Source organism: Talpa occidentalis, unplaced genomic scaffold (genome assembly GCF_014898055.3).
Source record: "Talpa occidentalis isolate TD23 unplaced genomic scaffold, MPIMG_talOcc4v2.1 talOcc4.8, whole genome shotgun sequence".
In the NCBI taxonomy this organism is placed as follows: domain Eukaryota; kingdom Metazoa; phylum Chordata; class Mammalia; order Eulipotyphla; family Talpidae; genus Talpa; species Talpa occidentalis.
The window spans coordinates 111,015,452-111,030,568 of NW_023605194.1; the positions used below are offsets into that span (position 1 = coordinate 111,015,452).

Consider the following 15,117-nt stretch of genomic DNA (forward strand, 5'->3'; position numbering starts at 1 on the left):
CACCCCAGCAAAAGTGACTGGGACAAAAGTGGTCAGAGTTCTAAAAAATAACAGCAGTGATATTATAGAGGCCACTATGGAATTAACAATGTCACCATCTGAAAACAAGGACTTTTTTGGTGTTTTAAGAGTGGCTACACTTTGTTTTAAAATTTGTACTGTTGTTATCATTAATAAAGTTATGGCTTCTTCTTGGATGAAAATTAAAAACCTGCCGTGACTCTAGGAAATAATTTACAGGGCAAAGGGGAGAAAGTACAGATTGTGCTTTGCCTATAAATGCAGCACCAGAAAGGCCCGATAGGAGGGCACATGTCTGGCCATACTAGCCACATGCAGTAAGAAAATCCTGGCAGTGTCCGTACCCCAACTCTCCAGCTGTAACACGGACTATCTGCAGTAGGTCTTGGCTGTTTCACAGGTCCAGAGAAGTGGTTAAACTGTTACCCAGTGAGTACAATTCATTGACTAAGCGATTTTACGACCAGGAAAAAATACATTTTTCTATTCTAAGAACAAATTACTTCCTTGGAATTTCTCTCCCCATTGTTCATCACTTTTTATTAATGCTTCTGTGGGACTTTGTATTTAGGAGGACACTCTCTCTTCCTGCCAAGCCTGAAAATGTTATTCAGTTCTTCCTCGTAAAGACCACAGTTTGCAAACTTAGCTCGCAAATTCAAATAACTATGCAATTATCAACCGCGTCTTTAATTTAGAGCATCTGATGTTATGAGGCATACAAGGAATAGTAATGGTATAGAACACCATAAATGTCTTGATAACAAATAAGCCAATAAAAATATTACTCAAGATGAGTGCAATAGGAAAAATCGTGGAGGATTTATATGTATGCTTAAAGCATCTATTCAAAATTTGCTTTTACAATCATTCTAAATGAATAGTAAACATGTTACTTTACTAAAAATAAACTCATTGGCCAACAATCACAAAGGGAAAGAGAGCAGCGGGCCCAACAGCCCCCCTCCACGGCAGCTGTTTGGTGTAATTGAAATTCTACATTTTGCAACTGACACAGAAGCAATCTAACTTTTTAAAATGTTATTTTCATTTGGACTACTTTAAAATGTTCTCTCATAGCTCAAACATATAACTTTTAAACTTAAAAACATAACTTTTAATCCCTCTATTCCAATACCCATAATATTATGAGGTCGCCATGGCCAAATACATAAATGGGCGGATGGGGTGAGAAGTTTAATACATGGCATATGATGGAGTTGCATCTGCTTACAGGAACTTCTGATTAAGTAATCTATGGGAGAAAATGGACACACTCTTCAAAATACAAACTGTATTTGCCCTCGACATATAATCTAGAGAACAGGCCCAAACATATTTGTACATAAAACACCTTGTCATGTGCACTATGGCAGCTGAACATAAACTCTGGGAAGCTTCAGGTAACAAAGCTCTTATTGGACATCTTGCACATGCAGAGTCCTTTGGAACACAAGCCAATCATTCCTTGGCCCCGACGTAGAAAGGATGAGCAAGGAAGCCACAGGGGCTGGAAGCCTCAATGCCCAGGTGCTTGTGTACCTGCCTCCATCCCCTCTCTCTGGGAACATTCTCTCCCCTCCTGTGGTATCTTCCCCTACAATCATCCATCCCTGCTCCGCCACAGAGAGCAGTCTACAGCACCCTCACTGTGGAGCCCCTCCTAGCTTTGACCTTGCTGCTGCATCGGGGCCCCCCATAGCCAACAATGAGTGCCTGCAGTGGGGTGCAGACACAGCTCTATCCCAGTGGTTATCTTATCATTCCATTCAAGTGACACTCAATGTCTTTGAAGGTTCTTTCTCCCTGGTCATGCTACCCGCTATACACTCTGCTTACCACAGATTCCTCTAGTTCTAGGACAACACCAGTCTTGCTAGAAGCTGACACCTTAGGAGGCAAAAGGCAATATGTGAAACAGTATTATGTCCTGGATAGGTGAGAACCATGCTTAAGTGTAAGGTGTTTTTGTGTTCCAGTAGAGACCCAGAGGTGATCTCCCTTAATTGTATTATATGTCTATGACTTCATTAACTCATGCTACCTGCCTAACATCATAAGTATTTGAGTTCACAACTCCTTTACATTCCCAGCACAGTCTGATCACACCTGCTAGCCTTGCCAAACCTTCAAAATTGGCTGGAATTTTTAAAAATCATTGGCTTATATAATTGAAAAAGGAATTTTTCTCCCAAGCAAAATTTTTGAAGTGACCACATATTGATCAACCTATCCTTTGGGAAGCAGAGGAACAAAGAAAGGTTGTGTTAGCTACTGTGTCTTCCACAAACCCTCTCTACTGGTCTGAGGGCTGCCTTCAGCAAGGCAACCCACCAAACCCTTGCTCAAGGAGAGAGCACACACCCATGTTCACAACACAAATGTAATCTCATCCCATCATCTCGCCACTCGCAGAAACTTCTTTTTCAAATACTTTGATAGGTCCTCCCCGGTGGCGCAGCGGTTGAGCACTGAGTTGTGAAGCTGCCCACAGCCTTTGCAGGGCCGGTTCGATCCCCAGCAGCCGGGCGAGGGTCCCACATGGCGCGCAGACCTCTCCTGCCGCCCGCTGCTCCCCTCAGCAGTGTACTTCAGTCCTTCTGCCTGCTCTGCTCCCCGCTCTGGCTCTGGTGAATTCTCTCACCCTCCCGTGCTTCTGACTGTGCCCAAAGCTTGTATAAATAAATAAGTAAATATTTTTTTAAAATAAATAAAATAAAATACTTTGATATACTAATTATAAATGAGTCTTTAACAAGTGATTAAGTCCATTTCCTTTGGCATCCTTCATAGAAACTGTTTAATAAGACTTCTTCAAGTTGACTCAGTGCATTGGAAATGTCCTGAAAGTGAAAATTAAATAAACAAATTCACCACTTAAAAAATATTCTAAACATCATAATTAAATTTTCCAGGCAGTTATTCCGAATGCTACTTCAAAACCAACAAGTCAGTTAGTAGAGCAACATTTATAGGACGCCTCTCCATCTTCACCCTTGGATCAGTTAAAATGGAAAGCTGCATTAGTATTTAGTTAATCTGAGGATCATGCACGCATGTAGTTATAAGTTGAAGATCTTACCTATGCCAGTTTGGTATTGCTTAGTTTTGACTCTATAGAGAAAAAACCATGATAGAAGTAAATTTGGCTACATGCTGTATTGCTTGCAACTCAGAACTCCTTTTTTTCCTTCTGTTTTTACCTTTTTGGAATGGAAATGTCTCTCCCATGTCTGTCCCACCTTTGTATTTTGGAAGCAGATAACTTGCCTGGTTTCACACCTTCACAGTTGGAGAAGGATTTTGCCCCAGGATGAATCATTCCTAAGTCTCACCCATACCTGATTTAGATGATGTCTGGATATTTTGGACTTAGAGTTGAAGCTAGAATGAGTTAAGACTATGGAGATGTTAAGACAGTGTGAAAGTGTTTTGCATGTGAAAAGGATTTGAATTTGGGGGGACAAATCTCCCCAAAGACTTAAAAGGAAATATCTACTTTGTGCCTAGCTATATTATAAGTGAACAAAAAAATACCAAGTCGATTAGAAAACCACTCAGTCTTTTAGTCTTGATTCTTCTTTTCCATGAACTGTTAGTGCCTTCCTTTGAAATAAAAGTTACTTCTTTTATATATGTTGCATGGTTTAAAGTAAGATGATCAAAACGCCCCAAATTGTGTGGAATATCCATTTTGTTCTCCCAAATCTCCCCAAAGAGAGTACTATTGGTCAAATTTTATCTTCCCAAAATTCTTAAATTGAAATCTTAACCCTCAGGACCTCAAAATGTGGCCTTACTGGGAGATAAGCTCATTGGAGAAGTCAAGTTCAAATGAGATAATTCAAGTGGGTCCTAATCCAATATGACTGGAGTTCTTAAAAAAAAAAAAAAAACGGGGTGGGGGGGAACATTTGGCCACAGAGACACACATAGAGGGAAGATAATGGATGATGAGAAGAAATAGGATGCCCACCCACAAGCTGATGAGAGGAGCCTGAACAAATTCTTCCCTCCCAACCAGAGGGAGCCAAGCGTGCTGATACCTTGCCTGTGAGACAGCCACCCCAGTGGTTTATACCACCCAGTCTGCGGTACCTGTGACAGCAGCCCCAGCCAACTCACATAACACTGTTTCATACTAACAGTTTACCATAGGAAACATGCTAATGTTTCCACCATAATGCTTATGTGAATTTTAACATCTCTTCAATAGCTTTTGATTCAATTTTGCAATAAGATATTGCTTTAGAAAGTTAATTTCCTTATAAAACATTTAATAATCATAGAATCATAGCTTAATCATCATGTATTTCGTGCCCATATTATGCATTTGTATTACTGATTAAAAAGGAAAAAGTCAAAATGGAATGCTCTGAAAGTACATGCCAAAAAATAACTGAGAAGGAACATTAATTATATTTAGTTGATAAATATGCTAACAAGTTCTTTTCAGATTTGACTCAGCTTTATAGTTCAGAACTGAAAAACAAACATTCCTGGTGTTCCTTTGATCACTCTGAAAGAGCATAACACTGACTCCATCTAGACCTAGGGCTGGCAAACTTTCACTGTTGCACCCACTCAGCTCTGTCATGGGCCAATGAAGACCACAAAAGACAGCACGCAGCCAAGTGGACATGGCTGTGTCTCAATAAAACTTTATTTACAAAAAGAATCACGAAAATAATAAATTTCGGAGCTGAAGCCATGACTGTAATAAAAGCAATTATTAAGAGTAAAAAAAGACTGAACTATTAAAAATATATAATATGCCATCAGAGAAAACTTGTAGACAAATAAGACTATGCCTAAAAGGCAGACTTCCTATTAACTCATTCACACTGATGGACTTAATGGAAACCACATTAACAAGTAAACTAGTATCATCGTTAAGCAATTCTGAGATCAGATACACATAAGATTTCTCAAAACACCACCAAGTAAATAATATCACTACTAATTGAGTAATAACACTACTCTTCATCGTGACAATTTTTGCCTCTAAAACTCTGAATGACTTAAAAGGAAATACCTACTTTGTGCCTAGCTGTATTATAAGCGAACAAAAAAATACCAAGTCAATTAGAAAACCACTCAGTCTTTTAGTCTTGATTCTTCTTTTCCATGAACTGTTAGTGCCCTCCTTTGAAATAAAAGTTACTTCTTTTATACATTGCATGGTTTAAAGTAAGATGATCAAAATGCCCCAAATTGTGTGGAATCCCCCTTTTATTCTTCCAAGGCTTATTTTCAACCAGGCGTGAGAGGACTGACTCAACTCTTTGTGAACAGGGCCGCTGAGAGTTGGGGATCAAGTCCCCCTGAGCCACCTGAGCCACCTGCTCTCTTCCAGATGCCAGTTGAGAGCTCGGCAGAGCAGGCAAAATATTCTGATTCCCCTCCTCCCAGCTCTTCCCACACCAGACAGCATCAAATGTGCTGATGGTAACACGTAATTTACATTCAGAGCAAGTCTAGGCAAATTGGTTGGGTTGGGGAGGTTTTAGAGTGAGTGCACATGGCCCCATCTCTTTTGATCCCAGCTGTGTGGCTGCTGCCACTGACCATGATGCCCCTGTCCGGATCCCATGGTCCTGGGGTACAGTCACTGAGATAGAACTTAGTCCCTGCATCCTTATACTGGTGGGGGGGGGGGTGGCGCTGATAAGGAATGGAGGGGCCCTGCTTCCTGCTTTTATTCACAGGCACTCACCGGCTCAGCTGCCATCAGGCGTGTGCTTGGCGGCCGAGCATCCTGACGCTGCTGTCCTGGCAGATGACAAATAACCTGCTTGGCCAATGAACGCTATTGAAATGGTTGGTAGGGGAGGGAGTTTATTTTAACCTCATAGCCTCCCCAGAACTTGTTCCTTGAAGTCTATGAGTCCACTGAGGACAAGGCCCATTGGAGGAAAGGATGGTGGGAGATAAAACACAGAGTCAAGTCCAAGTAGACTTGGCTGCAGTATGTTAATCTTAAACATCTGCAAGTGGACCTGCTTCAAGGCATTCATCTTGTGATATTTAGGGATTAGGAGCTTTTATTTCTCTAGCTGGTAGAGAATACATAATTTCAGCAAAGATCAGATTGAATAAGGTTGGTCCTGGAGAGGAGCAGAGATACCGCAGTAGAACTTTCTAGTTCCCAAGGCAGAATTTTCCCTCTCTGCTCTCAGTCATGGCTCCTGAAAGCTGAGTATGTCTTTTCTGCAAAGGGACTTCCTGCCAAAGCACACGCAAAATATTTGGGCATGGATTTTCTATTCTGTAACCTATTAAATGCTGTTTACGTACTTGAGGGCAGAGCCAATTATTTATGGAATGGGGCATGACCAAAAGTTCCCAGGAGTAAAGGGGCACATGAGAAGTCCTTCCCCGTAGGACACACTTTTAGTGAGAACGGAATTCATTTACAAGGTAAAATTTTTCTACTTAAGTCCTATAAATCTTAATTTCCCATCTATAATTATAATAGTCACTTACATTTATTGAATGCTTACTGTGTGCCAGGCACTGTTCAAAACCTTTTATGTGCAGTAATCCATTTAATTCTTATAAAAGCTGTGTGAGGCTGGATCTATTATCACGTATAAATTAAAAATAAGACGCATAACCACGTAGCAGGGTTTTGCCAACATCAAAAGAAGACCACAGCCCACGGCCGAGCACCTTTCCTGCCCACTTAATGGTAGGCTTGAAACGCAACTCAGGTTTAAAGGACAGCTCTGGGATGGGATGGCGGGAGATAAAAAAAATACAATACAGACAAGTGAAATTGCCCTGTGGAAGGAAAACACTGATAAAATATGTACTTGGTTAGAAATCAGATCTGTATTCTCTAGACAGAATGAAGCGGCACGTGTGAGGAAGGCAGGCAGGCGTCTCCTACACCCGCCCCAGTCCCAGGCCCAGCCTCTAGACGCAGCCCTCACCTAATGCCACTGAGCAGATCCTGGAAACTGCAACTTCAGGCAAAACAAATAGAAGAAAGCACATCTTCCAAGGACCTTGTGTTCAGCACCAGCCAGGACTTCTTGCTTGTTTTTTATCAACATTGGAATGAAAGAATGTTGTTAGGGGATCCGCTATATGTCAATTACTGCTTCTCCTCTGCTTCCTTCTTGTATTCATTCCTTCACTCAACAGCTATGACGCACCGGCACTGCCAACCCTTAGATACCTACACCTAAGCTGTAGGTGTCCGTGGTGCACATCGCACTCCTTGTGCTCGTAGAGCTGATGAATGTTATGAAAGACCGACACTAGTCAACTTGACCGTGAACACGTTTCAAAGAGCGGTTGAGGAATACGGCTTGGGGAGCATTGGAAGAAGTGGGGTTTGAACTGGGCAAGGCAGAAAATCAGGAGCGGGGAGGGGGCAAATGGACATGAGCTGCACAGGTTACGGTTACTGACAACCTTCACATGTTCGTGCATTTAAAGGGGAAGCCAAACTGGAGTGTCTAAGAGCATGTGAGCGGAAGGGTAAGAAGAGAATACAGTAAAGGGGGTGAAAAAAGCATTTTCAAAAAGCTTGGTAGTAAGGAGAGGACAATGTTAGTTGGAGGGGACCGGCCAGGGGAAAAAACAGAGACGGGAAGCAGCTTAGCTTTCTGTTGTCTACACCCCTACTCTGCCTGTAATGCAATAATACATGGTCAAGACAGTAGACCGGAGTGAGTGATATCTGGGGAGAAACCAGGATTGCACTCATACAGGAAAATTCACTTGGTAAAATTTAATATATGCAGACTGATCCAAGTCCTATTATTAAAAAATCATTCTTGGGATAAAGCACTAGTCTTATGAATATATTGTCTCTTTCATTTACAGTGGAATTATACCTGTGACTCAACCAAAAATATAATTTTTAAATAATATTTTCCAGACACCCTGAACTAGCTTTGCATAATTAAGCTAAACGTATATTGCTTCCAATGTACTATCTCTTAATATCCTGCTATAGGAACAAATCTGCCTGCTAATGAGGTGTGCCTGCATTCCTCTTTAGTGGGATATATAGAACCACAGCATTTCACTGGCTGATTAAATTAAATATTTAGGGAGAAAATTAACTCTTTCAAGCCATTTGCAGATTAGCGCTACCCTGGAGTCATTATTGCTCCTCAACAAATGGCTGAATAAAACAGGCATCTGCAGCGTTGTAAAATACCATGAGGATAATTAAAGGGTGACATTTATAGATTAATATTCCCCAAGAAGTCCTTTTTACCAGCAACACAGTTTTGGCTGCATCTGTTTTCACGATCAACAAGTACCTCTCACATTCATATTAATTGCAGAAGGCTCATTGCTACTATTTTATGGTAAGTAAAGCTTACTCTGCCCTGTGGCTAAAAAGACGCCTCTAATACTTAAAAAATGCACCAGTGACCACGTCCCCACAACTCCATCTCACGGAGGGCATGTCATCTTCGCAAAGCCATGAGGAATCTGAGTGCAAGTGTTAAATAGATTAATTCACAGAAATTTATTCAAGTCTCTGTAGTATTTCTCTGCTCCTGTCTCTCTTGACATCCCCACACACACACACTCCTACTATCTATTTTTCTACAAAAAGATTCCTTAGGAAACACCATGTCTGGTAAATTCCCCGGGAATCACTGTGGCTCAGACCTAGAAACCACATTCTCAGAAAATGGAAGGAAGGGAACCTGCACTGTTCTGCCAGACCCACCACCAGAAACAGACTAAAAGGGATTCAACTTCGCCAGCCTGGATGCTAATGCTCTTCCCTGAAAACTGAGCAGAAGCAAAATGCCCGGGTTATTTTGGAGACACCAGATTAGAATACTCGGAACAAGCTGCTGCATCAGACAGGCAGCTTAAAACCCTGTTTGCAAGGCAGCGCCCACCCGCCTCTTTTCTGTCCAAAGTGAGACTCGGCTTTAGCTGGGAGATGCGCGCCCGTCCGCGGGAAGGGACAGGGATGGTGTCGCTCTCCCATCACCGGGGACGCCGCTGCCTGGGGGCTGGACCGCGGAGCGCAGGGTCACCCGCGCAGGACTGACCTGGGCACGGCCACTGTCTGCCAACCTGTCCTGGGCACAGTCCCTTGGAGGCTCCCGAGGAGGAGAGAGTCCAGACCCGGGTCCGAGGCAGTTGGTCCTCCCGGCGCGAAGGTCAGTGAGGCCACCTGGGGGGCGCCCCGCGGAGCGGAGGCGCGAACGCGGCACCCTCGCCAGGTTTCGGGGCGCTCGGCCCCCTCCGCCCGGCGCCCGCAGAGGAGAGACGGGGCCAGGGGCGGGGCAGGAGGTGGGCAGACCGCTCCCCCCACCGCTGCTACCTGCCGCAGCTGAAGCGCAGCCACCGGCTCCAGCCGAGTCCGCGCAGCGGCTGCGGCTCCGCCTCCCGCCGGACACCTGCGGCCGCCGGCACCTGCGGCGGACAGGGCCCCTCTTCGGACTGGGGAGCCCTTGGGCAGCCCAGCGCCGGGGTCCCATGGCCGGGACCTGTCGGCGCCGCGCTGGGACGCCCCGGCCCCTGGTCGCGGCGCTCGCCTGCCTGATCCTGAGCTGCCGGGGGCTGCAGGGACAGGGACCCTCGCCGGGCGCCGCGCCGCGCCGCGCGCTCTGCCCGCCCGCCCGGGGCGCACCCGGCGGCCGCAGCCCCGACGGCCCCGGCGTCCTGGTCGCCAACCCCGGGCTCCGGGTGCCGGCGGGCCGCGCGCTCTGGCTCGACCCGCGCCGCGACCTGGTGATTCGCGTGCGGCCGGGGGACCGCTGCGAGGTGCGGGTGCTGGACCCCCCGCCGCCGCGCCCGGGCGCGCTCGCCCCGCGCCGCTTCCCCTGCGCCTTCGGGCCCCGGCAGGTGCGCTACACGCACTTCGGCTCCCGCGGCCCGCGGCGCGCCCGGGTGCGGCTGCAGCTGCGCTACGACGCCCCGACTTGCACGCTGGCGCTGCCCTTCGCGCTGGCCGTGGCCGTGGACTTCTCCCCGCCGGCGCTGGTGGCGCGCAACAGGCCTCTGCGGGTGGACGGGCCGCGGGGCCGGAGCCGCGCCATCGACGGCGGGGTGCTGCGCTTCGCCTCCCCGGACGCCGGGGTCCCGGCCCCCCGCAGGTGCCGCCTCACGCCCCTCCCGCCCGAGGCCGGCCCGCTGCCCAGGTATGGGCGTTTGGTGGACGCCGCGGGAGCCCCGCTCCCCAGGGGCCGGAGCATGGACTGCCAGGCGTTCCTCCGGGCTGGGGTGCGCTACCAGCACACGGCCGCCGCCCCCTCGCCCGCCCTGGACTATGTGCCGCTGGTGGCGGAGCTGCTGGGCCCGCTGGACCAAGGCGCTGGGCCCATGGAGGCGCCGCTCCGCGAGCACTTTCAGCTGCAGGTGAGGATCCGCCAGGGATCCCAGAACACGGCGCCCAGGCCAAGCGCCGGGGCCCAGATGACCATGGAAGTGGATCAGCTCCAGCTGACAGCCTTGACGCCCGAGGCCCTGGCTGCCGAGGACCTGGAGTCAGACCCTGACGACCTGGTCTTCCACCTTCTCAGCGGCCCCACCGCCACGCCCGCGCACCCGGGTGTCCAGGGCTGCCTGGTCAGCACCGACGACCCCCTGGGCCTTCCAGTGTCCTTCTTCACCCAGAGGGAGCTGCGGGAACTGAAGATCGCCTATCAGCCCCCCACAGAGACGCTGCATGGGGAGCGCCTCTTCCAGCTGGACCTGCAGGTGGTGGACGAAGATGGTGCCAGCTCTGCCCCCTTTGCCTTTGTGGTGGTGGTGAAGGCCGTGGACGCCATGGCCCCGAGAGCTACCTATGCTGGGGGACTGGTGCTTTTTGAAGGTCAGTCAAGGCCGCTGTCCAGTCAGGGCGGCCTCCACATCAGTGATAAAGATAACCTGGAAGAGGTGGAAGTGACAGTGGTCGGAGGCTTGAGGCACGGGCAGCTGGTGGTGCTGGGGGCGCCCCGGGCATGCAGACACTTCACCCCCGCGGACCTGGCTGCAGGGCGGGTGCTGTACCGCCATGACGGCAGCGACACCTCCAGTGACAACATCGTCTTCAGGATGGAGGACGGGCAGCACCAGGTGGACTTCCTCTTCCCGCTCAGCATCATCCCTGTGGATGACCAGCCACCAACTGTCGATGCCAACACCGGGCTCTCAGTGACGGAAGGGCAGGTGGTCCGCATCACCCCCTTCGTGCTGAGTGCCACGGATGTGGACTCCGAGGACTCGACCATCCACTTTGTGCTGGAGGAGCTGCCACCAGAGCAAAGGGGCGAAGAAAGGGGGCGGCATCTGACCCCTGGTTCCACCCACTCAAGTCCGCCTCTGGGGGAGATGCTGCTGAGGCAGGCTGAGCCACCTCTGTTCCCCGAAGACTGGGATTTTGTGGAAAAAGATGGAATTTATGAGAAAGTAGTGACGGAGTGGCTTCAGCAAGATATTATAAGAGGGAGACTCTTCTTCCGCCATCTGGGGCCCCACAGCTCTCAGTCTGTAACGGCCCAGCTGGCTTTCCGGGTGCATGATGACCATGACCCGCCTAATCTGTCCAACCGGCACTTTTTCCCCATCAAGGTCCAACCCTTGGATCTGCAGAGGCCAGAGCTGTTTCCAGGAACTAGCCTAGAAATGACCGTGCAGCAATACCAGCTCACTCACTTCCGGAAGGAGTCCCTCCAGTACACTGACCAGGACTCGGACAACCGGAGCCTCCGCTACACCCTACTCACACGCCCAATGGACACCGATGGCAACTGCCAAGTCCAGGCTGGAGAAATTGTGTTCACCGATTCACCAGACATGCCCATTTTGCACTTCACCCAGGCCCAGGTCAATCACCTCAAAGTGGCCTACCAGCCCCCCAAGAAGCTGGGTATTGTACCCCGGGTTGTGCAGTTCACCTACGAGGTGGAGGATGCTGCAGGCAATAGTGTGCCAGGGACGTTCACATTGTTCCTGAAGCCCATGGACAACCAGCCCCCAGAAGTCACCAACAGAGGCTTCACTGTCGTAGAGGGAGGAAGCTTTACCCTCAGCAGCAATGAGCTGGCCGTCACAGACCCCGACACAGACACTGACCAAATTGTCTTCGTGTTACTTTGGGGGCCCCAGCATGGACACTTGCAGTACTTGGGAAAGAGCATGGTCCCAGGGGACTCTTTCAGGCAAGCTGATATTGCCAATGGGAGTGTCTCTTACCAGCACCGCGGAGAGCAGGCTGCCAGTGACACCTTGCATCTGGAGGTGAGTGATGGGGTGCACCAAGTCCCCGTCACTGTCCAGATTGCTGTGCACCCCATGGTGAATGACAGAAGCCCCAGGATCTCTATCACAGGGAGCCCGTTGTTACACGTTTCCGTGGATGTGTTGGAGAACAGAGCCACGGAGATCACCATGGGCACCATCCATGACAAAAAGAAGGGCACAGGGCACTTGATGTTATCTTTCATTGTGGAGGATGCCCCCAAACTGGGCATCCTTCTGGTCAACGGTGTACCCACAGAACGATTCACCCAGGAGGACCTCATCAGCGGGGCCGTCATCTATGCTCACACCGGGGGTGAGCTTGGCCTACAGCAGCAGCGTGATGCCTTCAGCCTCGTGCTCTCCAAGAATTCTTATCAGTGGGTTGTGGGGGACAGTATAGTAGAGAGAGTGCAGGTCCAGGTGGTTGTACTGCCTGTGGACAATGCGGCCCCCAAGGTCTTGGTGGGGGAATCCTATGTTGTTAAGGAAGGTGGAAAGAACCCCCTGACCTTCCAACATCTCAGCATTGAAGACATAGACACCCCCCAAGATGAGATCCTGTGCACGGTGACTAGTCAGCCAGCCTCCGGTTACCTGGAAAACATCGCGCCAGCTCCTGGCTCAGAGGTGTCCCGGGCTGGCAGCCCCATCAGTGCCTTTGCTGTTAGAGATATCCGGATGAGGCACATCAACTATGTGCAGAGTCTCCACAAGCGGGTGGAGCCACAAGAAGACCAATTCACCTTTCATTGCTCCGATGGCATCAACTCCTCCCCCTGTGTCTTCTTCCCTATAGTCGTCCTGCCCACCAATGATGAGCAGCCTGAGCTTTTTGCCCGTGAGTTTGTGGTCTTGGAGGGGCTGAGCCTGGTCATCGACACCCCACTGCTCGATGCAGCAGATGCTGACTTACCACCAGATGACCTGTGCTTTCAGCTCACAGCCCTGCCCCGGCACGGCCGGATCCTGCAGCAGCTGGCCACTGGCAGCCGGCCCGTGCACAGGTTCTCCTTACGGGAGATCCAGGAGGCCTCCACCATCGTGTATGAGCACGACGATTCTGAGACCACAGAGGACAGTTTCGAGGTCTGGCTGAGTGACGGCAAGCACGCTGCCCACAGGACAGTCCCCATCGTGGTGATCCTGGTGGATGATGAGACACCCCGGCTGAGCATCAATGATGCGCTGGAAGTCAAGGCTGGCCACACTGAGGTCATCACCAATCAGGTCCTCAAGGCCACGGATCTTGACTCTGATGATAAGAGCCTCAGTTTTGTCCTCCGTTTTGGGCCTCAACACGGGCTTTTGCAGCGACTGAGAAAACCCGGCGGGGCGGTAAGGAACAACTTCACGTCAGGGATGAACTTCACCCAGGATGAGATAGACAGAGGCCTCATCTGTTACACCCACGTGGGCCAAGCAGGAGTTCCTGACCTTATCAAGTTCGACGTGACCGATGGCATTAACCCTTTGATTGACCAAGATTTCCACATCAGCATTGGCAGTGTCGATCGAGACTCCCGTGGGCTGGCCAGCCAAAGGGTCACCTTGACAAAAGGTGGCAGAGTGGCCCTCACCACTGATCACCTTGGTACCAGTGACATCAACAGTCTTGATGAACAGCTTCACTTTACATTAACTCAGGCTCCACGCCTGGGGCACCTGGAGAGTTTGCAGCACCCTGGGGAGCCCATTGCAACCTCCACTCAGCTGCCATTGGCTGACAACAAAATAGTCTACACCCACACTTCAAACGATGAGATAAAAATGGACAGCTTTGAATTGCAAGTGACCGATGGACACAGCACCGTGTCCCGAGCCTTCAAGATCTTCATCACAGATGGAGATAGAAAGAAACCTCTCTTGACCACCCATAAACTCAACCTGCAAAAGGGGGAAAGCAAACTGATCACCCCCTTTGAGTTGACGGTCGAAGACAAGGACACCCCAGATGATCGCCTCCTCTTTACCATTGCCCAGGCCCCCACGCATGGCAGGGTGCTGTATAATGGAAGCCATCCTGTGGCCACCTTCACCAAGCAGGACCTGAATGAGAACCTGATCAGCTACTGGCACGACGGCAGTGAGACGACAGAGGACAGTTTCTCCTTGACCGTGACAGATGACCCCCAGGCTGCCCCCCATGTCTTCCCAGACGTTGCCCAGGGGACACACGAACCTCAGGTAATGAGGATCGACATCAGCTCAGGAAACAGGAGGCTCCCCAAGATGACCATTAATAAGGGGGCCCAAGTCTTAAAGCGCCTAAACACTGGGCACATGGGCTGTCTGATTACCAGCAAGTCTCTGAAGGCAGAGAACCAGGACAGTCCCCAGAGGCTCCTGAAGTACCAAGTGAGCAGAGCACCAGTGCACGGCTTCATTGTCAATACTGGCCTTGGAAACGAAAGCACAGGGGTGTTCACACAGGGTGAGTACCCGTGACCTGATGCCTCTGTCCCCTCCCCCTCAGCACATCATATCAGTCACTTGTGTGCAGACTGTCCTGACCTCAGTCCATTTACGGAAAGATTCTGATGCTGATGAAACACAGTGGGACTTGCAATTATTCTCATAGCAAAAAAGGCAGCAAGTCCTATTTCAGCAGTTTCATCAGAATGCCCACTTCATGGAAATCCACAAACATTTACTAAAACTTGTAGTTGTACCTTAAAACACAATGGGACAGTTTCTGCTTCTGAAATATAAGATCAGGTTATATTAGTTTGTATCTGTTTAATTTTGAACAGCAGGTATGACATCTCTAGGAATCATTTGCACACTTGATCAGGAAGTCTAAATTTCTGAAAATGTTGCTTGGTATTTAGATTTGGGATGTAGCAGTGGCAAGGCATATTTTAATGCACCACTCGAATGTAA

The 15,117-nt window shown here is 49.4% G+C and overlaps 1 protein-coding gene across 1 annotated transcript in view; it reads left to right on the plus strand.

The window, feature by feature from the left end:
* Positions 1-9,636: 9,636 nt before the first annotated feature.
* The window catches only part of FREM3 (FRAS1 related extracellular matrix 3), a gene marked incomplete at its 5' end in the record, with an annotated part of 52,349 nt that continues 46,868 nt past the window's right edge, over positions 9,637-15,117 (plus strand). The window contains one exon of the mRNA XM_037497769.2: positions 9,637-14,668. Coding sequence (XP_037353666.2) covers positions 9,637-14,668 — 5,032 coding nt within the window. The remainder of the gene's footprint in view (positions 14,669-15,117) is intronic.